The 25,341-nt window shown below is 43.6% G+C and overlaps 1 protein-coding gene across 3 annotated transcripts; it reads left to right on the top strand.

Moving 5' to 3' along the window:
• The first annotated feature begins 1,017 nt into the window (after nt 1–1,017).
• On the top strand, nt 1,018–23,290 carry hnrnpl (heterogeneous nuclear ribonucleoprotein L). Of its 3 annotated transcripts, none has more exons than XM_033014500.1 (13): nt 1,018–1,173; nt 6,391–6,521; nt 8,255–8,492; nt 9,467–9,552; nt 10,776–10,872; nt 11,250–11,322; nt 16,011–16,070; nt 17,529–17,812; nt 18,575–18,696; nt 19,861–20,062; nt 20,840–20,897; nt 21,005–21,100; nt 22,954–23,290. In XM_033014500.1, the coding sequence occupies exons 1-13, from the start codon at nt 1,102–1,104 to the stop codon at nt 23,010–23,012; spliced, it is 1,578 nt and encodes a 525-aa protein (XP_032870391.1). In that variant the 5' UTR covers nt 1,018–1,101; the 3' UTR covers nt 23,013–23,290. The 3 variants fall into 3 exon arrangements, with proteins under 3 accessions (XP_032870391.1, XP_032870390.1, XP_032870389.1); XM_033014499.1 differs by having other exon boundaries at nt 1,020–1,185; XM_033014498.1 differs by lacking the exon at nt 1,018–1,173 and adding an exon at nt 1,374–1,392.
• The last annotated feature ends 2,051 nt before the right edge of the window (nt 23,291–25,341 follow it).

Raw genomic sequence — 25,341 nt, 5'->3', positions numbered from 1 at the left:
AACTGTGTGGCCCCTGGTACTTCTTTTGTGTGGCGTGCACAGCCTAAAGTTGTTGGACAACTTGTTCTATTTGATCTTCCGTTTGTGCTCGTCGAGTTGATTGCATTAGTCGAAACAGGGCGGACCACGTGAAGGCTGCAATCTTCCACCCCGCCCCTGGTACTGGACTCCCCCAACTTCGAGAACATGTTTCCTGCCTCTAGCGTGTCAAAACCCTTAACAATCTTATATGTTTCAATGTGTTTTATGTGTCGCCTGGACAAATTAGAGAACCACATAATTGAAACACTAGTTAGCCCTCTGAAAAGCTGCTATAGATTCACTTGTAGGCTAAGACGGCATTGGTGCAATAGCTTATATATATTTTAGGCTAATATGCAAATTTTTTAATGTATCTTTGTAATTCTTTGTACTGTTTGATGTGTTATATGGACCTGTGTCTGAAATAAAGCTTTAATAATAAAGTGTGATTCTGATAATCTTTAAGAGGAGGAATAGCGCCAGTAATAGTCCAGTAGTACACCGAAGATAGATACAAGTTGCTGCCTGTCCTGCTGAGTTACTGCAGCATGTTTTGTGTGTAGCAGTAGTAGTCCAGCCTGGCACACATGGACCACGTGGAGCGCAGGCGGAACCTTTTGTTACAGATTCGAATGTGGTTTCATTTGATGGACGTTCGGATCGGCCAATAGCGGCGCGGGGACGCAACGGCCGCGACCAATGAGGTATAAGGGTGGGCGGGCCTTCGCGTGGAGCGACCAATCGGATATCAGGGACAGCGGACCTTCGCGTGGAGCGACCAATCGGATATCAGAGAGGGCGGGCTTTCGTGTGGAGCGACCAATGGGATATCAGGGAGGGCGGGCTTTCGCGTGGAGCGACCAATCGGAAAAGGATACATTGTTCCGCGGAGCCAATGGGAGCGCGGAGCGGGCTGTTGCTGGGTGGTGATTGGCCAATGGGCGTCGGCGGGGCGGGAGCAGCGGTGACGCGGGGCTATTTATAGGCGGGCGCCATGTTGTGTGTCTGTGCCGGAGTGTGAGGGAAGGGAGACGGACGCGGACCCGCGGCGGCAGTAGCAACTACAGCAGCAGCGGCGAGATGGCGACCAGGCAGCAGGTGTACGACGGCCGGGCGGCCAAGCGGCAGAGGACCGAGAACGATGGCAGCCGAGTAAGGGCGGAGGTGACGAAGGAGATAGAGATAGCGGCGCGGCGAGGCGAGGCGGGGGGCGGGGCGGTGCGGGGAGGGGCAGCTGAGGGCGGCAGCGGACGGAAAATGGCGGCGCGGGCAGCTTACGGAGCCGGGGCCGGGGCCGCTCGGCGGGACGAGGATGAGGACGATGACGATGACGAGGACGGGGACGGGGACACCGAGACTGGGACCAGGCCTGTGAGTGGGACGCGGGGGTGGGGGGAGGGTGAAGTGGGATTCGACTCCCATCCCGCCCGCCTGGGCCTGTGAGAAGCCGCGGGGATGGCGGCGGTTGGATCCCGTCCCAGCGGTGGCGCAGCGGTAGAGTCGCTGCCTCACAGCACTCAGCGCCGTAGACCCGGGTTCGATCCCCACCACCACCGCTGCTGTTTGCACGCTCTCCCCGTGACCCGCGTGGGTTTTCTCCGAGTTTTCCGGTTTTCCTCCCACACTCCAAAGACGTGCAGGTTTGTAGGTTAATTGGCTTGGTATAAATATAAATTGTCCCTAGTGTGTGTGTTTGTAGGTTAATTGGCTTGGTATAAATATAAATTGTCCCTAGTGTGTGTAGGATAGTGTTAGTGTGCGGGGATCGCTGGTTGGCGCGGACTCGGGCCTGGTTCCGCGCTGTAATTTTAAATGAAACTAAACTAAATAATCCCGCTCGGCGGGACGGGCTGTGAGTGGGAAGTAGGGGCCGGGCTGAGGGAGGAGGTGGGATCCGATCCCGCTCGGTGTGTGTGGGGGGAGAGATGGGGTTTGCGTTTGGTAACTCCCGCCTCACACCCCGGTCGTTAATGGGTTGTTAAGAGCCCGCTCTCCTCAAACGCCCACTCCAACGGCACAGATGACACGCATCCCACCGCAACCTCAGTTGCAACTGCTTCGGTCAATAATTCACCTAATAATGTTTGATAAATCATTATTGGTCATTGCTTCCTCTCAATTGTGGGCCTTATCGTCCACGTGTCCGCGCCTTTGTGTTCGAGGACATCATGTGTGCTATTAATTATTATTTTTTTTCTCCTTACCTATGCCTGTTGCTTTATTGTAATTTTGCACGTTCTTCTATCCCATTTTCTCCAATCCCAAATGTATGCCGGTTGATAGATTAGTTAAAATTTGTGGACAAATGCAGGGAAGTGAGTTGGGGAATGGTGATTTTAATCTTGTGGGCTGAATGGCTTAATCTATCGTAGCCAAAACGATGGAACTTTAATTTGTTTTTTAAATGTTGCCGAGTTTAAAGATGTGTGTTGGGCTTACATAGAAAATAGGTGCAGGAGTAGGCCATTCGGCCCTTCGAGATTCAATATGATTATGGCTGATCATCCAACTCAGTATTCCATCCCTGCCTTCTCTCCATACCCCCTGATCCCTTTAGCCACAAGGGCCACATCTAACTCCCTCTTAAATATAGCCAATGAACTGGCCTCAACTACCTTCTGTGGCAGATATTTCCACAGATTCACCACTCTCTGTGTAAAAAAATATTTTCTCATATCGGTCCTAAAAGACTTCCCTCGTCCTTAAACTGTGACCCCTAGTTCTGGACTTCCCCAACATCGGGAATAATCCTCCTGCATCTAGCCTGTCCAACCCCTTAAGAATTTTGTAAGTTTGGTTTTGGGACGTATACTTGTGAATTATATATACCACAGGCCCAGTGTGACTGGCAGTGCAATATTTAGTCTGGTAGAGTGCCCGATAGCTGCTTTTTCACGTTGATCCAGCTTGTACGTTGGACTTGCTCTCACCCAGGCACATGAAATGTAATCTATCACACTCCTGACTTGTTCCCTGTTGCTAATTTAGGTTCAGAGATTCAGCATGGAAACGGGCCCATCAAGTCCACACTGACCATCGATCGCGCATTCACATACATTATTATTCCATTTTTTCCATCCAGTACACACCAGTGGCAATTTACAGAGGCCAGTTAGCCCAAAAACCAGCATGTCTTTGAGATGTGGGAGGAATGTGGAGCACCCAAAGGAAGCACATGCGGACAGAATCGAAGCAGGGTTTCTAGGTCTGTGGGCTGCCAGCTGTGTCACTATGGCGCACTAGTGTCCTTGGGAGTCGTAGTTAGCTAGAATATAATATGCGATCATTGATCCGGTTTTAATTCACAGAGCTGTGAATGCACTGTGCTGCAAAAATGCTTCTCCAACTAGTTCAAAGTTGGTCAAGTACAAAACATAGTTTGCAGTTGCAAAGTTAATCAGGTTCAGAGTTAAATTGTGGGGCACCCTAACTGAAGTAATAGGCAAATGATAAAGGGTTGACCTGGTTTAATATGTAGGGGCAGAACGATGGCGCAGCGGTAGAGTTGCTGCTTACAGCGAATGCAACGCAGGATTCCGACTATGTGTGCTGTCTGTACGGAGTTTGTACGTTCTCCCTGTGTCCTGCCAGGGTTTTCTACGAGATCTTAGGTTTCCTCCCACACTCCAAAGACGTACATGTTTGTAGGTTAATTGGCTTGGTAAATGTTTTAAAAAAAATAGTCCCTAGTGTGTGTAGGATAGTGTATATGTGTTGGGATCGCTGGTCTCTAAACCGAGAGAGAAAAGTTCATAGTTTAGAAAGTCGAGTAAAATTGCCTTGGGTGGAACTATAAATAGTGACGGTGGTTCTTGTCTGGAGACCTGCAAACAGTAGAGGTAACAGGTGTCAAAATATAAATCAGGAATTTATTGTGGCACAATCTATATCCTGGAGCTCCCTGCCAAACAGAACAGTTGGAGTAGTTTCAGCAGTGTACTGTATCAAGCAGGTAGGTCGTCACTACCTTGTCAAGGGCAGCAGGGATTTACAATGCATACTAATGTTGCCAGCAACATCCGGATCCTGAACAGTGAATAAATAGGAATGGTTACAGGGAACTTCAATTAGTCTGGCTAACCAAATTAGTGCATATAGTGCAGTGGATGGATTTTCTCCACCATTGTTGAGAGAACAGACTCTTTTTATTTAATATTGTGCATTTTCATAGGATTAATTAAATTTGGTAGGAAGGGGACCTTGTAGAATGTAGCATTTACATGAATTGAAAGCAGCCCAATACGTTGTGTTTGAGCTGCCTGTGGTAGTTTGGAAAACGACATTTCAAGTTTGATGTGGTTCAGCAATCACAGTGGTTAACATTTGAAGCATGAATTCAAAATTTTACAAGAAACGCATTTCCTTTTACAGCACACAACCTACAGCACACAACGGGGCAGCCATTGGATGAGGGGGTAATCACTAGATAAAAGAAAAGATACAATCTTGTCGGGAAAAGTGGTATGCCTGAAGATCACATTAAAGCAAAGCACTGCATTGGTAAAGGAAGGGGAAATATGTTACCAGAGTTGTCTAGCAAGAAATAAACGCTCAAAGCTTCCATAGTTACGCTGAGAGGAAGAAAGCGCTTGGCCGATAAGGAGATAGAGGGATTTGTCATATTTAATACAAAAAATAATTGGGTGCATAATGGGGCTGAAAACTGATAACACCGGCATTCAAGTTTTGAGTCACCAATGGTGATAATGGACGCATTGGTTATCATTTCTCAAAGTACCATAGAGACTAGATCTAGGGAAGGGGGGGGGGGGAGAAGAGGTAGTGGAATCCGTTGAAAAAATGGTACGTTAACATAGATTTATTGAAAACCTGTATTTATTTGACACAGTAATTAGCAGAATAGTCGAGGGGATCCAGTGGATCTGGTGCATTTGGACTTGAGGAACACTCTTATTAAAGTGCTGTGTTAAAGTCTGATGAAAGGTCTCGTCCCGAAATGTTGCCCATTCCTTCTCTCCAGAGATGCTGCCTCACCCGTTGAGTTACTCCAACATTTTGTGTCCACATTTTTGCTAAAGTTCTGTGCATGAGGTTTTTGAACCTAATTTGAGCACAAGCTGCAGGCTGTGGAGTCCCAATGGACAAAGGTGGAATGTGATTCATTTTCTGGTTGATGTACGTACATCATCAGGACTGATGCATTTAACTCATTGGTTGTGTATGATTGCCTTCAAGGATTTTGAGTGTCGCGTGGTTAACAAGCCAGGTTTGCTGATCAATTGATACCGTGGCTTAAAAATAAGATCTCTGGGTCCATGAAAGCTCAGTATTGTATCTTGGCAGCTGAAAATAGACAGCCAATTGCTGTTGGGAATTCCAAGGATTTACAACAATCTTAAGTGGTAGTTGGGGAAGGACCCTCCTGATATCTAGGGACCTCCTGCCTTTATCTGTACTTCATTGTCTGCTAGAATAACTCGTATAAGGAATGTAAACTCTTAAAGATTCACTTACTTGGGAATTGGTTAATTCTGAGGGGAGGGGGGTGATATTGATGACCATGTTTGTAAGATGGGGAAGCATTTGGAATCTAATCCTGAAAAATGTGGGGATGTTATTGGAGGATTTCTACATAAGGGAGTTATGATAATGAATGCTAGGATTCAAAGATATGCCTCGTTTGCATCTTATATCTGATCTTACAACCAGAACTGCTGCTTTATATGATTTATTAATCAATTGCCGTCATTTTTTTGTATGCTTTCTGTTTCATTTAATCCTACTCCACCATTTCTTCCCACCTCAGACAGGTTGAATATACTCACGCGGCATTGGAGTTTTGACACTGGTTTCTGGACATTTTGCCCTTCTGCTCTTGTGGAAACTAATTCATTTGCCTATTTTTACTGTTCAAACTAGCATCTTTCTGTCTAGTAATTCAAATAATTCAATCAGTAATTCTAGTAATTCAAATAATTTGAATCCCATTGTGGTTAATGATAATCCTATAGTTTTAAGAATTGCCGTCTTGTGTTTATTAATTAAATTGTGAAGTCCACCTGAAAATGTGGCGCAAATGCCGAGATTCGAGGCACTGATGTCCCCCAAATCGCCAGACACCTCGCCGATTCCCCCCCTTCCCGTACAAGAAACGACCCCTTCGGCCAAGGATCTGGAACACTGACCTGACTGGAGCCAATGGGTAAAAAGATGCTCAACTGGCAGCAAGCTGAGGCCACATGTTATGTGGATGCAAACAGATGAACGGGATGGGTCATCTCATTGTGGGTAGATTATTAGAGAAGGCATTGTGAATGGCTTCTAGAGAAGATGCTTGTTTTTCCCGGGCAGATTGGTGTAGTGGGGAGATGACACAATTCACTGCACTAACGTAACTCTCCTTTGCAGCAACAGGATGGCAGCTATCTTGAAGATCCTCATAAACCGTCTCCATCCCCTGTGGTACATGTCAGAGGCCTGTCTGATGGAGTAATGGAGGCAGACCTTGTCGAGGCACTGCAGGAGTTTGGTGCCATCAGGTAAGCGCAGGTCCAGAGTTGATGGAAGATTGTCCTCCGCAAATATTAAATTTATTAACTTTCCCCGTGGTGGATAATATTTCATGGGCTTATTTAAAATGTGTGTGATTGGCAAAGCCCGAACGAGGTTGTGAATCGAATCTGACACCCCTGCTAGAATTGCACAGTCCGTATCCTGACCTAGTTTCTGAGATCCTGGTTCCCATCTGCTGCCTCCAGATTATAATTAGACCTGACATCCTGCGTAGTGACGCGAGTGCAATTAATTGCCTCGATGCTGAGCCAGATTCATTTTTCAGGTAACATAGATTATAGCAGTGTAGAATTCATGGAATTTAAAAAGCAGATTTCTGACTTTTGGTAATATCGAATCCAAATTTATGTCACAATGAATTTACAAATATAGCAGATTTGATTGCAGATACACCATCGAAACAATCCATGTTTCCTTGGGGGGGGGGGTATAATTAGTGGGTCAAAGGTGTATTGTTGAATTATTATTGATTGACCTCTGGCAAAGTGGTAAATCCAGCACTGCTGTGGAATAAGGGTGTTGGAAAATTGGTGTTAGACCTACAATTTGTTCATCGAATGTGGCAGAGATTAAATGAATAGAAATGCAGTGTGTCAGAGCGAAGTGTTAAATGTCAATTGAAAAAAAATAAATCATTTACTCGTTTTGGAAGTGACTCAGACTTCTAGGTGCAAGCTTTGTGATAGCAAGACATACATAGATACGTAGACACAGAGACAATAAGTGCAGGAGTAGACCATTCGGCCCTTCGAGCCACCACTGCCATTCAATATGATCATGGCTGATCGTCCACAATCAGTAGCCCCTGATTCCGCTAGCCCTAAGAGCTCTAACTCTGGCCATTCTGTCCATCGAGTCTACAACATTCACTCACGCATGATTATTTTGCCCCCTCTACCCCATTGTCCTGTGTTCTCCCTATAACCTTTGACACCCTTACTGATCATGAAACATCTACAGTCGTTTATATGCTGAACTTTTAACCTGTGGAACCATATGTGGGTGCACATCACTGAAGTCATGGTGACACTGGTGGACTGATCGCTATTCTATGCACTTGTTTGTCAGCAGATGTATTGGTGCTTGAATTCCAGATATTTGGATTTGGCAAAGGATCCCATAATTGACCGTTGAGTTATGAAAACTAAGGTCTTCTGTTTCTTGCACTATGCCCATACCTGTTTAGAGGGAGCAGCTGAGCCCTTTTCCCAATCTGTCTGTAAATGGGTTGCAGCCCAAAACACCACCTGTCCAGTCCCTGCCCGAAACGGTGGCCCACTGTTCCTCTAACACTGTTGAACCATGATATCAGAATCTACTGCATGTCTATTTTTTAGTATTTTGTTTCATGATCAATTTATCAATTTGGATGAATGAGAAATTTATAATTTGAGCCATTTTGTTGCTGAGCTCCATGGTATGATTTAATTGAAGATTTTAAAATGGCTAGCTCTCCAATTAACATTGTTATATTCCCTCATTTTGACTGTCACCCATAAGGCTAAACCACAGCATGCTTTTTTTTAAAGGAATCCTTATTGCTTTTTCCTTGGTTTAAAGGCAAAACGCTTTAGCTCTTTGTTGAAGATAGTTCTGGGAATCCCTTGCTTAAAATGGAGGCATTACTTGACTACGTTCACACGTCGACACCAACTGACTGACGTTCACAACTGACGTCAGCTTTTCTTTGTGCTTGCAGCTATGTGGTGATGATGCCAAAGAAGCGACAAGCATTGGTGGAATTTGAGGAGCTGAATGGTGCGTGTGCCTGTGTGAATTTTGCCGTTGAAAGTCAGATCTACGTGGGTGCGCAGCCTGCTTTTGTTAACTATTCTACCAGCCAGAAAATCTCCAGGCCCGGTGACTCAGATGATTCCAGAAACGTAAACAACATACTGCTCTTCACAGTGATGAACCCCATCTACCCAATTACAACGGTGGGTTAGCAAATGTTATTGTGCATTGTGTACAGTTATTAACCATGAAACAGGTGATGAGGATTAAAATCAGTAGGACTTGAGAATTTAAATAATACATTTGTGTCACAGTTCAACGATCCACATTACACTCTTTATGCTCAGTTGCCCAGTGGTTAGTTAGTTTTCGCTTTAGAGTTTGAGATGCAACATTCGGACCTATGCTGCCGATCGATCACACGTTTCATGCTAGGTCCATGTTATCCCATTTTCTCATCCACTTCCTACACGCTAGGGGCAATTTACAGAGGCTTGTTTAACCGACAAACCCGCACACCTTTGGGATGCGGTCACAGGGAGAACATCCAAACTCCGTACAGACAGCACCTAAGGACCTGAACCCGGGTTTCTGGTGCTGTGAGGCAGCAGCTCCACTGCTGTGCCACTGTGCTGAGTTGTTTACTGTAAAGCTCCCCTAGTGTGCAGTTGGGTGATAACATTTGCGATGGGGTTTGTAAGAATACGGAGGAATTAGAATAGGATAGATACAAGATTGTGTAAATGGGTGGTTGAGGTTAGTGGGAGTAAGTCTGCTCTCCTGCTGTGAGACAACTAGTGCGAGTCCCAGCTGGTGCGACTACCACCTTTCCACTCCAACAAATGTGTTTGTACCCAGTGCTGTCCGTGTGGAGCTTGTGTGTTCACCCTGTGCCCTTTAAATGCTTCACTTTCTTCCCTCATGCCAGCAGCAGTGGTGTGAATGGGTGCTTTATCGGCAGTGCGGATTCAGTAGGCCTGATGAATGTGTTTCTGCTCTAAATCACACTATAGCAGTTGAAAGGGGGATGCAACATTTAAGTGTTTGTCTTTGTGCATCTTTATACCTTTTCTTTTGTATCTTTATATCATGTATTCCGTGGGCAGGAAGAGGGCAATGTTGAGCACGATGTGAAACTGTAAGCTCATTATAACAAACCATTGTTTTTATTTTACAGGATGTGTTATACACAATTTGCAATCCTTGTGGACCCGTGCAAAGAATTGTCATATTCAGAAAGAATGGTGTGCAGGCAATGGTGGAATATCCTTTTTAGCACTGAATGTGTGGGGGCATTGGACAAAGTTTCCCCTTTGACATATTCTACTGTTAAGTTAGTAATGGGGATATGGGCACACTCTTATGGCTTTTGTAAGTTAATTGGTCCATGTCTGGGATCTGCATTCGCTGCAGCAGTGAGACACACCAGTTGTTTTGGATTTAATGCAAGCTGCAGCTCAAGCAACTGGCACAGGAGTGGGATAGAACAGTCAATTCAATTATGTTGGTGACTGAAGAATAAACTTGTTTAAGAAAGAACTGCAGATGCTGGAAAAAATTGAAGGTAGACAAAAATGTTAGTTTTTCCAGTATTTTTGTCTACCTTCGAAGAATAAACAAGGGCGAGTTCTGGGTTTTTAATCTTTCCTACTGCCCCCTCCTGTCCATATCCTTCCAAACCTGGCCTATCCATGTACTTGTCTAACTGGTTCTTCGACATTGGGATATCCCAGCCTCGACTACCTCCTTTGACAGCTTGATCCATACACCCACTACCTTTTGTGTGAAAAATTCCACGACCGCCGATTCCATATGTATGTTGATGTTCCACTTTTCTAACGCCTCTTAGTCCCTTTGTTACTCTGCTTGTTATCTTCTTAAAGCTCCACCTCACTCGTGCTGCATCACTCTGTTTCCCTCGATTGAAATAAGCTTTAATCTCCCTGACTTTAGTCCCTTTGCCATTGGCTCAAACTACAAATTTGACCTGAAATTATATGACTATTTCCTCCTCCCCCCACTCCATACAGACAGCAGTCATAAACCACTGTCCCACGGTACGATTTCAAGAGCTCTCCCGAGTTTGCCCTGATTCGAACTCGGAGATTTACGGTAATGGCCGTAAATCTCGTCTGTACTCGGGGCTCTCGTGGACGTTTTACATCATCTTCACAAGTCTTCCCGTGCTTACCTGCCATTTGCAAGTCTTCCCGAGTACCTGCCGTTAGCGCTAAGAGACGTCCCCAAGCTCCGACGTACCCGCTACGTTCATTCTCCGTGCCTACCACGAGTTTGATTTTCTTTAAACTCGGGAGAGCTCTTGGAATGAACTCTCACTGAGGGACAGGGCTAATAGTAGTGAGGATCAAATGCGGCTCTCTGGCTCTGCAAGGTAGCAACCGTAGCGCTGTAAGGCAGCAACTCTACTGTGCCTTACCCCTTCAATGTGCCTTTCATCTGATTTTATTTATCTTAACTTGGGACACATTTGACTCTGTGCAGAGTGCTCAGAGAGCAAAAGCATCTCTCAATGGAGCAGACATTTATTCTGGATGTTGTACCTTGAAGATTGAGTATGCAAAAGTAAGTGGCATGTTAAAATGGACGTACTGCCTGGTACTCTCACCAATGAAGAATGAGAACATTGTTGAACTGAGACGATGGGTTGAATTAATTTTATTCCAACAAATCTACATTTCCACAATTGTAGAATGTCTTGTTATGGCTGCTAAATGATATTGAGGTTAGAATTAAGATAATATCTATGTTGTAAACATGAAACTCTTGTAACATGGTGTCTGTCTCTTGGGATGATGAGGTGAAAGGGTTCAAAGTGCCTCAAAGCTTGGTTTGTATTGGATAATCACACTATGTTTTTTGGCTTGAACCATGGTTATTTACTGGAAAGCAGATGTTCCACATTAATTCATTGCACTAATAGTTTGAATTCCACTCTATAGCCTACTCGTTTGAACGTCTTCAAAAATGATCAGGATACATGGGACTATACAAATCCTAATTTGGGAGGACAAGGTAATATACACTTGGTACATATGCATTTAAATTTACATGCAATTCTTGAATTTTGAAACTCTTGTACATTACCACTTGTTTTGCAAATTACATTCCATCTAACCCTACACCATATTTTACAGTTATAACATTGGTGCTGTCAATTATGGCAATTCAGAAAAGCTTCCAGCAACATTGGAATACTGCACCTTGTAGGCTTCTAACAACTGCTCAATCTGTCTTATGGTGGTGGGTTCTCGTTTGGTGAATTGCTTTCTTTTCCAGTCATCGGATGGCTGTGGAAGCTCAGGATAGCTTAACAGGCATGCACGTGGGTCTATTGGTAACCAGCTTAATAACCTCTTAAGCTGCTGGCAAGCTTTGTGGTTAAACCATGCAAAAAAACACCCCATGATATTTTTGCTTACCACGTAGTAAATGGGGTTCTTAAGTTGATATTACAACTATAAATGTGGAGCTTGTGTTTTATTTGTGGGACGGATCTATCTTGAGTTCTGTTTTGATCTGGTGATCTAAACATGGTTTATATTTGTTTCTCCACTTTGTCACTGCTCGTGTAATTAATTTACTTCAGTTTGATTGTGTTGAGCTTAATCACATGTAACGCTTTTATCCCCAGCAGCTACCTGCATCGTGATTTATACCATGGTTTATTTGTACCAGCTAACTGCTTTGCTTTTCATATTGTCAAAGCACAATGTCCGCCTTGCCAAAGTCAACTGTTGGGTCTGGGTAGTTGGCAAGATGTACAGGCCCCTCCAGTACAACGTGTTTAGTAAGGCTACGGGAATCCTTACATTTGGATTTGAACGATTCTGAAGCTTTGGTGGATAATACAGAATTTTTATACATTTACAAAACCTCTGCTTTCTACAGCTTTTTACCATTATCGCTGGTCCATTTTTTATAATGGAGGTGTTTTCACTGCTTATTCTACACAATTACAGATTAGGGAGATTTATTAGCCTTGGTTGAAGTTCTCTCTAGCTGCTGAATGGTTACAGGGTTATTGGAATTGGTCCATTCAAGGCATTGATGTCTAAAGTCTGAGCGTAGTATTTTGTGTTTGAATCCACAGCAGTTACTTCATATAAATTAATGCCTTTTACCCTTTAAGCACGCTAAAATAAACTATAATATTGCAGTTGAAGATTGAACGGTGGATTAAGGTTTACAGCCTTTACTGAACTTGTTTTAGTCAGTTTTAACTATTCAAACAATCATCACAGTTTCTGAAAATACTTTCTTTGTGTATATATAATTGAAATTGCACATTTCTCTGTTACATCTGTCAGGATTTAATCTTTTAATAATCAATAATTCTGAATTATTTTGACTAAGATTTGTGTATCATTGCAGTCCATAAATGGATTAGAAGGTTTGATTTTCTGATGCTTCATAAAATGCCACTGTTATTAATCACTAAAAAGAAATGTTGTGAAATCAGCGGTTTTGGAAGGCCAAATCTTGCTTCCTTCCAGTTTGGCTGTGGGGCTGGACCAAGCTTTGAAATGGCCAAGGAATACAAAGTTTGCAGTCCTATCCAGATCCCAACAATCCTACAAAATTGTTGGTAAACATCAAGATTCAAAGCTTATTTGTTTGCATTGCTTAAGTGCCTCAAACACTGCCCAGAACATTTCACTTTAATTGCAGAGATATTTCTAGCATGGAAGTGTACCAAATGGTATGGTGAAATAGAGCTTATAATATCGAGATTTTTATATTTGCAAATGCACAAGATTTTTTAATGGCGAGTAGAATTGTGAACTGGAATTTGTACGGGGGGAAAAACCTGCCTCAGCAAAGCCACTATCTCCGTTCCATTCATGAATAAATTTTCAAATCTTTCCAAAGCACATTGTATCCGAATGAGCCTCAAACACATGTAGCTATGCTGCCAAACATTAAATCAATGGTGTTGTTTCAATGGGTGATCACATCACCTGAAAGATTGTTTCAAGAATATGAAGCAGGTAGAGTTTCAGAGTTATAAATATCTTATTAATGATCTACTGTGAGTTGGCACACATTGTTATTCATATTCATGTCTCCTGGGTGTTCTGTATAATCACACTTGCAATTCACTTGGGTACACTGATATTTCTAGGCATTTCCAAAATAGGTAATCCAAGTCTTAAAAAATATCAGTAAGTGCATCAAATAAAATTGTGGTGGATTGTAGTTTTGAAAAATGTATGTTCTGGGTGATAAATGTTTTCCTGCTTTCATTATTACTCTGACTGAAATTTGTGTCAAAGCAGAATGTTGCTGGAAGTTTTCCATCTTTTGCACGCTCCACAAGGTTTGACTTTCCTGGCAATTGGCAGGTCCCCTAGGTGTTCAGGGACAGTAGTCTGCATCAACTGACATTCTATGGACTAGAGGCAAAGGAATAAAAGTTTAGTTTGGACATCAGCACCTAAGGTTGACTACAAATTGACAGGAAAACTGATTACGGGTATTGCTAATGGCTGGTATTATATGTCCTTCATATGGCAATTACTTTTCTAGTTAGAATTTACAAACTTCCTGATGAATACCAGTTAAAGCCATTTAAATCCACCGTCATTTTAATTTCTGCGGTTCATTTTATGAAAACTTTCATTTATATATTTGGGTATTCTAGCCACTCTACACATGGGAGCAGGCAGCTGATTCACCTCTGCTAGTTTGATGCTCGCTCATTTGAGATTTGGCCTTATTTTTATGCGCAAAGCTAATCAATATCAGTTCAGGCCTGAAGATAGTTACACCACCTCCATAGGAATGCATGACCTTAATCTCTGGGCGGTGATGTTTCAGCGGCTTCTGAAATTGGGCTGTTAATTTTCTTTAGTTCACATTCCGATATCTCACATTCAGCCTCTTAACCAAGCCCATGCTGTGCATACAGCAGAAAAATATGCCCGGGGTTTGTCCCAAGTGGTTTTAAGGTGCCATGAAATGCATCTTTGCGTTGAACAGAAAAGGAAAGTCAAACCTGAGATTTGGCAGCCCAAATGATGACTGTAAATTGTGACAGCATGTATTTAACCAACTTTGTACAGTTCTTTCATTGAATTCCTTCATTTAATGCATACTGGAATTTGATTTGGGTATAGTGAATCTTGATCATGGTGCACTTCTCGTCTAACGAGCACATCTAAGGCAGCATTAATATTATATAATGCCTTTAAAAATTGGGTGCATGTGCGTGACTCACTATTTGGAAACAGCATAGCTTCAAATTAACAGCAGTGTAACTTGCAAGTAAGAACGGTGTAAGTTTGCCAATAACTGGAGTTTAATCTCATATTAGGAGTCTTTCATAATTTAAATATGTTCAACTGTGTTTATCTGTGATCAAAATAAAAATCTGGAATTGTATTTTTTTTGCTTAAATGTTGAACTGTGCTTGATAGCCTGTTAATTTTAAACTGCTTTTGCATTATATAACAACCATTTGATGGGTAAGGGCTCACAGTGCAACAGTAATAGGCAGACCTTTCTGGAGAAGCGAGCAGAATTGTTTCCTTACTGAACAAGAACAAACTCCTGGTCCAATACATCGAGTGTCATACATTGAGCCAAGATCACCCAGCAGCGATACGACATGCCATGACTTACATACTGTGAGGCAAACCACCATTGTCCTAGACTTCTGAAGTGAAGGTAATGGAGGCAGACAATGAGGCATATTCGCCAGAGACTTAAACGTGTTCATTTTCAAGATTTCTTCAAACAAAGGCCAAAAACACTGCCTCATGTGAACTGATACAGAATTTTTTCAGGGGCTTCCCCTCACTTTGCTTAGAGGAATATTCGTCATAAGACCAGTGCATTCATACAACGCTCTTGAAGTACACGCTGAATTCTTTCCACCAGTCAACCCAACCTGGCGAGAAACATTCCTACATTTTCAGAGAACATTCAGACATGAACAACTGATACTCGGCAACATGCAACTTCAACAGGAGGGAATAAGAGACACATTGTGTGAGGCACATCAGTACAGCCATTTTGCTGCATAAACGATACATTACCAATGGTACACCACTGCTTATGTGGGAGATGTACACAGATCCTTCACAAGTAAGCCTTGCTACCACAAAGACCATCGCATCCAACACTACTTTCAGGAGCGCGACATGGAGGAACACTGGGTTTTCATATTCACCACTTTACTCAACCATTTGACATCTGTGAAGAAAATGTTACCTGAACTGTGAACGTTAAGAGATTGTTGCTAGATGCAATTGTTAGAAGCTAGTACTGTCTTTGTAAAAGATTTCTATTCATTGCTGTAAAACGTGTAATGCAGGGTTGAAGCATATGTTTGGGGCGCCATCTTTCAAAAACTGCAATAAGTTGCTGTTGAAGCATTGGGTGGTAAGGAAAAAATGCAGAAATGTTGTGCACATGGACGTAATTCTCTAACTCTGGCTGTAAGTAGACCTTTTTATGCTTGAACCTTTGTGACATTAGATTTATTAGACTGTTGTATAAATTCAAAGTTTTAAATATGTATCTCTGTACTGTGGAAAAAAAAATTGTAGTTCTCTTAATGTATTCTATGCTGGGTTTTTTTTCTTTCTCCCCGTACAAAGTTTTGGTTTTACTTTTCTATTGCGATTGTTTTGGGTGCCATTGGCAACCTGAAATTGATTTTAACTTGTTTTTTCCCCTGCACTTTTCACTTTGCACAGGAGATCCCAACAAGAGGCAACGTCAACCCGCATTGCTTGGAGACCATCCTTCTGAGTACGGTAAGAATATAGGCTGGTGGGAGTGAGGTGACTGACCGATCCTATTGAGTACATTGAAATTCGTTAATGCCGGTGGCGATTTATAACTTCAATGAGCAGAATTGGGCAATTCGGCCCATCAAGTCTACTCCACTATTCAATCATGGCTGATCTATCTTTCCCCCACAACCCCTGACATCCGTCCTAATCAAGAACTTAGTATGGGGAACTAATAAACATGGGGACAATAACATGTTGGCCTCCATCCTGACTTAGAGATATACTGCAGGTAGATAAAAATGCTGGAGAAACTCAGCGGGTGAGGCAGCATTTATGGAGCGAAGGAATAGGTCTCAAAAATCTCAATCTGCCGTAAAAAATTAATTGATGGCCTCAGTCAAATGGGGCAATGAATTCCACAGATTCCCATTCATGCCCTCAGTCTCTGACGCTGCAGTAAAGGCTGTAAACTGTAATCCCTCTATTCCTCGTTAACCTCCAAAGCTTCCACCTACATCTTCTATAATGGGGCCCAGTTCTGTAACTGCTGTACCCAGCTGCCTACGTCACAACCTTCCTCACTGTGCAACTGCACGAATTTTGGTGTTGATTGTAGGCTTACCAACCCATCTATTTGCTGTTTATATAAACCTCAAATAAGGGCCCCTGTATCACAGACCTCCGTGCAGAATAACAACACCCTTTCTCCACAACCCTGTCTTTTGTGAGTAAGCCAGTTCTGAATCCAAACAGCCAGGTCACCGTGAATGTCATGCATCTTGAACACTGACTGCCTGCTTGATGTGAAGGCATTGGGAGTGTAAGAGGCAAGCAATGCGTGTGACTGGGAACTTCTGAGAGGGACGTGTCCATTGCAGTTTAATGGTTTAGGAAGGAACTGCAAGATACTGGTTTAAACCGAAGACACACAAAAAGCTGCAGTAACTCAGCGGGACAAGCAGCTTCTCTGGAGAGGGAATGGTTGTCGTTTTGGATCGAGACCCTTCAGACTGGTTAGGGATAAGGGAAACGAGAGATATAGACTAAGATGTGGAAAGATAAAGAACAATGCATGTAGGCAACTTATAGCCCAGTGGTATGAATATTGATTTCTCTAACTTCAAGTAACCCGGCATTCCCTTTCTATCCCTCCACCACCCAAGTCGCACCAGCTTCTTGGTTCACCAATCATACAGCTAACAATGGCCTGTTTCCTTTATCATCGTTACATTTTGCATAAGTTTCATTATTTATCTCTCTACATCATTGTCTACATCTCTCTTATCCCTTATCCCTAACCAGTCTGGTCTCGACCCGAAACGTCACCCATTCCTTCTCTCCAGAGATGCTGCCTGTCCCACTGAGTTATTCCAGCTTTTTGTGTTCATCTGCTGTTTAATGTTTGTTTGTTTTGTGTAATTTTTCAGTGCATTGCCTCCTGAACAAAATCCATGTATCTGCTTTGATTTCCTACTGTAGGAGCCCCACAAGGAGGATATAGTCACTATCCAGATGATGACTATGGTCCACCGGCCCATTATGAGCGCCGTCGGATGGGAGGTCCCCCTCCTGTGGGTGGTCCTCACCGGGGCCCACCCAGCCAACGCTATGGCCCTCAGTACGGCCCTCCACCACCCCCACCACCACCAGAGTATGGGCCGCAAGCTGAAAGCCCAGTGCTGATGGTCTATGGATTGGAGCCTTCCAGGATGAATTGTGACCGGGTATTCAACATCTTCTGCTTGTACGGAAACGTGGAGAAGGTGCGTTTTGTATCATGTATAAATGTCGTCTTGTAAATCAATTAACCACATTTCATTATGTAAGTTTGTATGCCTGATTTGTATTCACGAGAAGATGGTATCTGTAATGCAAGTGCTGGCATCTGTGCTGGAAAATTATTGGAGAGGTTTCTGAAGGATATATACATGCATTTGGGAAGTCGGATTTTTCTTAGGATAGGGGAATTAAGGGACCAGATGGCTTAGAGGAAAGATTTAATTAGATCCCAAGGGGCAACATTTTCCACAGAGGGTGGTGGGTATATGGCACATGCTGTCAGATTAAGTGGTTGCGTCAGATACATGAATGCTTTGAATCATTTGGGCATGCACATGGATAGGAAAGATTTAGAGGGATATGGGCCAGATGTGTGCAAGTGGAAATAGTTTGAATGGGACAGAATGGACGAGTTGGGCCAAAGGGTTTGTTAGCGTGCAGTATGGCTCTATAACAGACAGAGAGCTGATTCTTCACACAAATGGTGGTGGGGGTATGCAACATGCTGCCAGAGGAGGTGGTTGCTGAGACTATCCCACCGTTTAAGAAACAGACCAGTACATGGCTAGGACAGATTTGGAGAGCAGGCAGGTGGGACTATTGTAGCTGGGACATGTTGGCCGGCGTGGTCAAGCTGGGCCGAAGGGCCTGTTTCCACACTATCGCACTGACTTAGCTAATTGAAAATTAATTTTGTTTAGCATAATTTTTAGTTCTGTTTCTATATATTTTTTCTGCTTTCACAGGTGAAATTTATGAAGAGCAAGCCTGGAGCTGCCATGGTAGAGATGGGAGATGGATTTGCTGTGGATCGTGCCATCAACCATTTGAATAACACCTACATGTTTGACCAGAAACTAAACGTGTGGTACGTGGGGACAATGTGGGAAGTTGATTATCTCCCCCCCCCCCCCCCCCCCCCCCTGCGGAGATAGTCTGATGAAGGGCCTCGATCCGAAACATCACCTATCTCTTCTCTCCAGAGATGGTGCCTGTCCCGCTGAGTTACTCCAGCTTTTCATGTCTATTGTTTACTGCAACCTGTTCAGGCCAAGTCAATTGCTCAGTTAAAAGTCAGCCTTTGCACAATGTATAAGGCCTGGGTCTTATGAGATTGCTGCAGAGCTGCTGATCTTAGAAGGTAGACAAAATGCTGGAGAAACTCAGCGGGTGAGGCAGCATCCAGGGAGTGAAGGAAATAGGCGACGTTTCGGGTAGAGACCCTTCTTCAGACCTGCTGATCTTGGAAAGTTGGTTTTATATTTAAGGCATGGGTGATGCGGTTAAGGTATAGTAGAGCATCAGAGCTGCAAAACCTTTGGTTGTATCAGAGGGAAGCCATGTTTCTGCGGGTGGGATTGTCAGAATTGGGCAATTAGGATAAAGGAACTGGGAGTCTCTTACAAGGTGACTTGGTTGATTTGAAACACTGGGATCAAGATCCTTTCAAAGCTGCTACATAAATTGATGGTGAAATGAACCCTTTAGGTTATTTCAAACGGTATTGTATCTTTGTGTAGAAACAAGCAATTGCAGATGCTGATTTACACAAAGGGACATAATTCAGCGGGTCGGGCAGCATCTGTGAGAACAAGGGTGACATTGCGGTTGATAATCAACATGGGCAGATAGGACTGAACCTGAAACATCACATCCATAAGATAGGCAGAAAATTCTGGAGTAACTCTGGAGATCAGGAATAGGTGACGTTTTGCGTCGGTACCTTTCAGAGTGCCTGACCCGCTGATTTACTCCAGCCTTTTCTGTCTATCTTTGGTATAGACCATCTGCAGTTCCTTCCTATGCGTGTCACCTGTCCATGTTCTTCACAGATGCTGCCTGACCTAAGGTCAATTACTTTGTGTCTTTCATTGTGTCTTCCTGCTCATTTAGGATTGGTATAACATTGCAAATACCTGTCATCAAAGTTGGTAAACATTGTTCACTTTTTAATGGTATGAGCAGGAGGTATTTTGTACACATAGCACAAACTTGCATTTTAAAATATTTGTCTGCTTGTGTTTTTTTCCAGTGTATCCAAACAGCAGGCTATAATGGCTGGTCAGTCGTATGAACTTGAAGATGGCTCTTGCAGTTTTAAGGATTTCTCTGGCTCGAGGAACAATCGCTTCACCACCCCGGAGCAAGCGAGCAAGAACCGAATCCAGCACCCAAGCAATGTCTTGCATTATTTCAATGCCCCTCCAGAGGTGACAGAAGATGCTTTCTGTGAGGTACGGTTAAGTGAATGTTTTTGCTCTGCTACGTGACTCATCATGGTTACTACGGGTGCTGTCTCCAGAGTTTGTACGTTCCCCCCGTGACCTGCGAGGGTTATCTCCAGTTTCATTGGCTCGGTGTCATTGCAAATTGTCCCCAGTGTGTGCAGGGTGGAAGGGTCTTTTTCCGCACTATCTCGGCTAAACCAGCTTGCCTCTGAAGTTTGTAGATATTGTTTAGGGAACATCATACAGTGAATGCTGTTTTTTTGGTTTGTGTCCTTGAATGAGATATTGGTTATTTATTGCTTGGAGACTAAACTGTTCTACGCAGGAATGTTTAAGAAGGAACTGCAGATGCTGGAAAAATCGAAGGTAGACAAAAATGCTGGAGTAGCGCAGCAGGTGAGGCAGCATCTATGGAGCAAAGGAATATAGCTCCATAGATGCTGCCTCACCCGCTGAGTTTCTCCAGCATTTTTGTCTACCTTTAACTAAGCAGGAGACTGTTTTAACAACTTCTGGCAACTGAGTTACAGAAACTTCAGTGGGACTTGACAAATAAAGTTGTGGCTGGTATCCCTCAGCCAGTGCTGCTTATAGACAGAGAACGGCAGGGTCTGGTACAAAATGATCAATAGAATCAGTAGAATTTCAATTCTTTTGAATGGAATTGGATCAATAGAAATAACAGTTTAAACTTTGGTGTTTTGATTTGAAAGGTGGGGATGTGTGATTTAAAACGAGTTGAAATGCCTCCCTAGCCTCAACAGAAAACTCCTCTTGTTTCAGGTGTGTGATGAGCTGTGTTTGAAGAGACCATCGGCTTTCAAGTTATTTTCTGGAAAGAGTGAGTATTTGGTGTTTGTAGATGTAGACCAGGGGGGTTTGCATTCTACTGTGAGGTTTGCCCTATTTTGTTTTGCCGCTTGTGATTTAACTCTGTCATTGTTGTAGGTGAGAGGAGTTCCTCTGGCCTGATTGAGTGGGACACTAAGAACGATGCCATGGAATCACTGTCCCTGCTGAATCACTATCAAATGAAGAACCCAAGTACGTCCTTCTGCATTAAAATCTTGTGCTGTATTTTTTGGTTCTTGAAAATGCGTGGAAAGGCATTCACGTCAATGCAGCCTGTTGGCTTGTGTCATGATTTTACAATTGTCGTAGTAGTAAAATCATAAGCATTTCTGGGACCTTTGTTTGAGGGAAAGTGCTGCGTCTGCCTTGCAGAAATTGCGTGTGTGCATCTAATGTGACGATGTGGCCAGCAGCTTGCTCTATACGTCAGCATGCTAATCTCTGCATTGTGTGTAGGAAAGAACTGCAGATGGTGGTGGATTAACTCAGTGGGGCGGCATTTCTGGAGAGAAGGAATGGGTGACGTTTCGGGTCGAGAGTCTGAAGAAGGGTCACCTGTTCCTTCTCTCCAGAGATGCTGCCTGTCCCACTGAGTTACTCCAGCATCTTGTGTCTAAGCTCAGCAACATATTGCCATCAGCACAATGTAAACTCCAAACCTACGCATTCTTAGCCTTGTTGCAGCATAACAAATTACATGCTAAATATTACACATTACCAACAATTGCCATCTATATTCCAATTGTATCCGCAATTCAAATAGTCCCAAGAAATTGAAAGGGGAGAATTTTGAAATGGAGTATTTTTGTGTTCATTCACGATGGGGAAGTTTAAATAGAAAAATACAATGCAAGGTGGTTTTTGAATGACAGAAAATTGACCCATCAAAGGGGCTTTTGGAAAGTAATACATCAAATGCATAAAAACACATTACATTGCAAATACATTAAAAATCAATATCCCTAATTCTTTTAGATTCTGCATTCATACTCGTACAGTACGGAAACCCAACTTGCCCATCTGCACTAGTCCCACCTGCCTGCGTTTGGTCCATATCCCTTTAAAACTGTGGTTCTTAACCTTTTTGGCACCAGTACGCGCATACGTGAACAAAATACTGTATGTGGTATGTAACTTTGTTAGGTTCCTAAACATGGGCTCAACAAATTGATATGTTATTTGTATTCCCTTCTAAGCCCAAACGACCACCAGATTATGAACCACTGCTTTAAATCTTTCCTATACATGCACCTGTCCAAATGTCTTAAGTGTTATGGTACCTGCCTCAACTACCTCCTCTGGCAGCTTGTTCCATGCACCCAGCACCATCTGCAGTATTCTGGTTTTTGATTATATTTGTGGCACTGCTGCGATGGGGCTGTTGAAGTCCAGCCCATGCCGGCAGTGTCGTGCAGTACTGCATTAAGCTGATTACAGCTGCATGTCACAGCTCCAGAGGTAATGTTTTCAGCCATACATAAGCCAAGTGAAAGTCCGACTAGACCTGCCTGATCTCCCAGTTGCCAAACACTTTAATTCACCTTCCCATTCCCACATTGACCTTTCTGCTTTGCCATTGTTAGAGTGAGGCCAAACACAAATTGTAGGAACAGCACCTCATATTTCACTTAGGCAGCTTACACCCCAGCGGTGTGAACATAGATTTCTCTAACTTCAAGTAGCCCTTACAATCCTCTCCTGCCTAAGTTGTTGCTGACTTCAAAGTCGTCTTGAGTCTCATTTGTCTAACTCGTTTTCACTTGGCCCACAGCTAACAATGGCCTATCTCCTTTATCATCGTTGCTTTTTTGCATATCTTTCATTCATCTGTTCTATGCCTCTCTACCTCATCGTCTACATCTCTCGTATCCCTTTCACCTGACTCCATCTGAAGAAAGTACTTGACCTGAAACGTCACCCTTTTCTGCCTGACCTGCTGTCTGTCTGACCTGCTGAGCTTTTTGTCTTATCTTTGATGTACATTTGACTTCACTTTGCTAAAGTGGTTTTGAAAAGACTGACCTGCCTTTTTCTTAACCCTCCAGGTGGTCCATATCCCTACACTCTGAAACTCTGTTTCTCCACGGTACAGCATGCAGCGTAAAGACCAGCTCAGCGATGGACTGCCAGCCATTCTCTATAATCGTGACTTGTATTTTAGTATTTTTATGCAGTTGTTAAAGTGCAGTAAACCTTTCATTCATACAGAAGAAATGAGCCACATTGGGTATTCCAGTTTTTTTTATTTTCTAGTTATAGGTTTAACTTTTATTTTTAAGTAAACCCATATTGTAGAAGTGAAATACTCTTCATTTTTATCACTTGTGATTAGATGGAGATCCAGTACTATGATTCAATAAAAGACAAACCATTTAACTGGCACAATTGTACCTTTATTTCAAGCTAAGGACTTGCCAGGCCCAGAGGGCCTGAGCTATAGGGAGAGATTGGGCAGGCTTGGACGTTATTCCTTGGAGTGCAGGAGGCTGTGATATTAAGTTTAAGAAGGAACTGCAGATTCTGGAAAATCGAAGGTCGACAAAGGTGCTCGAGAAACTCAGCGGGTGATGCAGCATCTATGGAGGGAAAGAAATAGGCAACGTTTCGGGCCGAAACCCTTCTTCAGACTGATGTGCGGGTGGGAAGAAGAAAGGAAGAGGAGCCAGAGGGTTGAGGGGGAGCTGAGAAGGGGAGGAGACAGTTGGGACTACCAGAAATTAGGGAAGTCAATGTTCATACAGCTGGGGTGTAAACTGCCCAAGCGAAATATGAGGTGCTGCTCCTCCAATTTCCAGTGGTCCTCACTCTAGCTGTGGAGGAGGCCCAGGACAGGAAGGTCAGATTCGGAATGGGAGGGGGAATTGAAGTGCTGAGCCACCGGGAGATCAGGTTGGTTATTGCGAACCGAGCGGAGGTGTTGGGCGAAACGATCGCCAAGCCTGCGCTTGGTCTCACTGATGTAGAGCAGCTGACATCTAGAGCAGTGGATGCAATAGATGAGGTTGGAGGAGATGCAGGTGAACCTCTGTCGCACTTGGAACGGCTGCTTGGGTCCTTGAATGGAGTCAAGGGGGGGGACGGTAAAGCGACAAGTGTAGCATTTCCTGCGGTTGCAAGGGAAAGCGCCTGGCGAGGGGGTGATTCGGGTGGGAAGGGACGAATTGACCAGGGAGTTATGGAGGGAGCTGTGATATTAAAATGTTTAAAATCACGAGGGGAATTGATAGGGTGAATGCACAGAATTTTACCCAAGGTACGGGAATCAATTTCGGGTAACATCGACAAATATCCCTTTCTCCTCACCACCCCTCCTTTTTTGCCCCTTGCACCCTTCCCCATAAACTTGGTTGACCTTGCACCAGATTATCCCTCTTTCCCCCCCCTCCCCAATTGACCATCTCCACAGTTTCCAGCTATGTGTACCTCGGGCTCACACCCGTCTCGATCCACGGAATCTCCATGCCTGACGTCATACGAGCAGCTGCGAACCTAACTCCAACCAGCTGTCCATCCTATCAGCAATGTATCTTTGTAGATTAAACACCACGGTGGCACAGCAGTAGAGCTACAGCCTCACAGCACCAGAGACCCGGGTACGATCCTGACCACAGGTACTGCCTGTACGGAGTTTGCACATTTCCCCAGTGACGCCGAGGTGCTTTCTCATGGATCTCCGGTTTCTTCCCGCACTCCAAAGACATAGGTTTGTGGGTTAATTGGCTTTGGTAAAATTGTAAATTGTCCCTAGTGTGTGTAGGAGAGTGCTAGTGTACTGGGTGATTGCTGGTTGGTGTGAACTCTGGACCAAATGTTTTCATGCTGTGTCTCTGGTCTAAAGTAATGATTTGGAGAAGTATCAAATTCCTCCCAGAAATTCAATATTATTTATCCACCCCGTGATCTCTCCCATATCATTGCCATTTTTTCTGTAAAAAAAAATCCATTTGTGTTTTTAGCCCAAAATACATACAATGTAGATTATTTGTCATTTGAATAAATTATTTTGACTGATGAATAAATGGCTGTATGGAGATTGCACCTCTCCCCGTGATGGCGTGGGTTTCCTCCCACATCCCAAAGACGTGCAGATTTGTAGGTTAATTGGTCCTCTAAATTACCCCTAGAATGTCGGGAGTGGATGAGAAAGCAGGTTAACCGATCGATGGCGTGGCCTTGGTGGGCTGAAGTTTCCATTCTGTATCATTCGATCAAAGACTGCTTCACCCACCCTCTTGCCACTTCCATTCCTGGCATCGAGGGTTGCAAATGGATCTCCAGGTGGAGCCGCCATTCATGCAATCCTTCCCCTTTTCATTTGCCGCTCCCAATGTGACTTCCTCAGTGGCAGACAGCTCAAGTCAAGTCACTTTTATTTCTATAGCACATTTGAAAAAACAACTCGTTGGCCAAAGTGCTTTACATTGGTGGAGGTA

Source organism: Amblyraja radiata, chromosome 41, assembly GCF_010909765.2.
Source record: "Amblyraja radiata isolate CabotCenter1 chromosome 41, sAmbRad1.1.pri, whole genome shotgun sequence".
Lineage (NCBI taxonomy): Eukaryota > Metazoa > Chordata > Chondrichthyes > Rajiformes > Rajidae > Amblyraja > Amblyraja radiata.
This window is presented reverse-complemented; position numbering and strand designations above follow the sequence as displayed.

Coding starts and splice junctions, on each gene's coding strand:
- hnrnpl (XM_033014499.1), top strand. CDS start 1,102: ATGGCGACCAGGCAGCAGGTGTACGACGGCCGGGCGGCCAAGCGGCAG. Junction 20,063..20,839: donor CAGAAGATGCTTTCTGTGAG/GTACGGTTAAGT, acceptor CTCTTGTTTCAG/GTGTGTGATGAGCTGTGTTT. Junction 20,898..21,004: donor CAAGTTATTTTCTGGAAAGA/GTGAGTATTTGG, acceptor TCATTGTTGTAG/GTGAGAGGAGTTCCTCTGGC.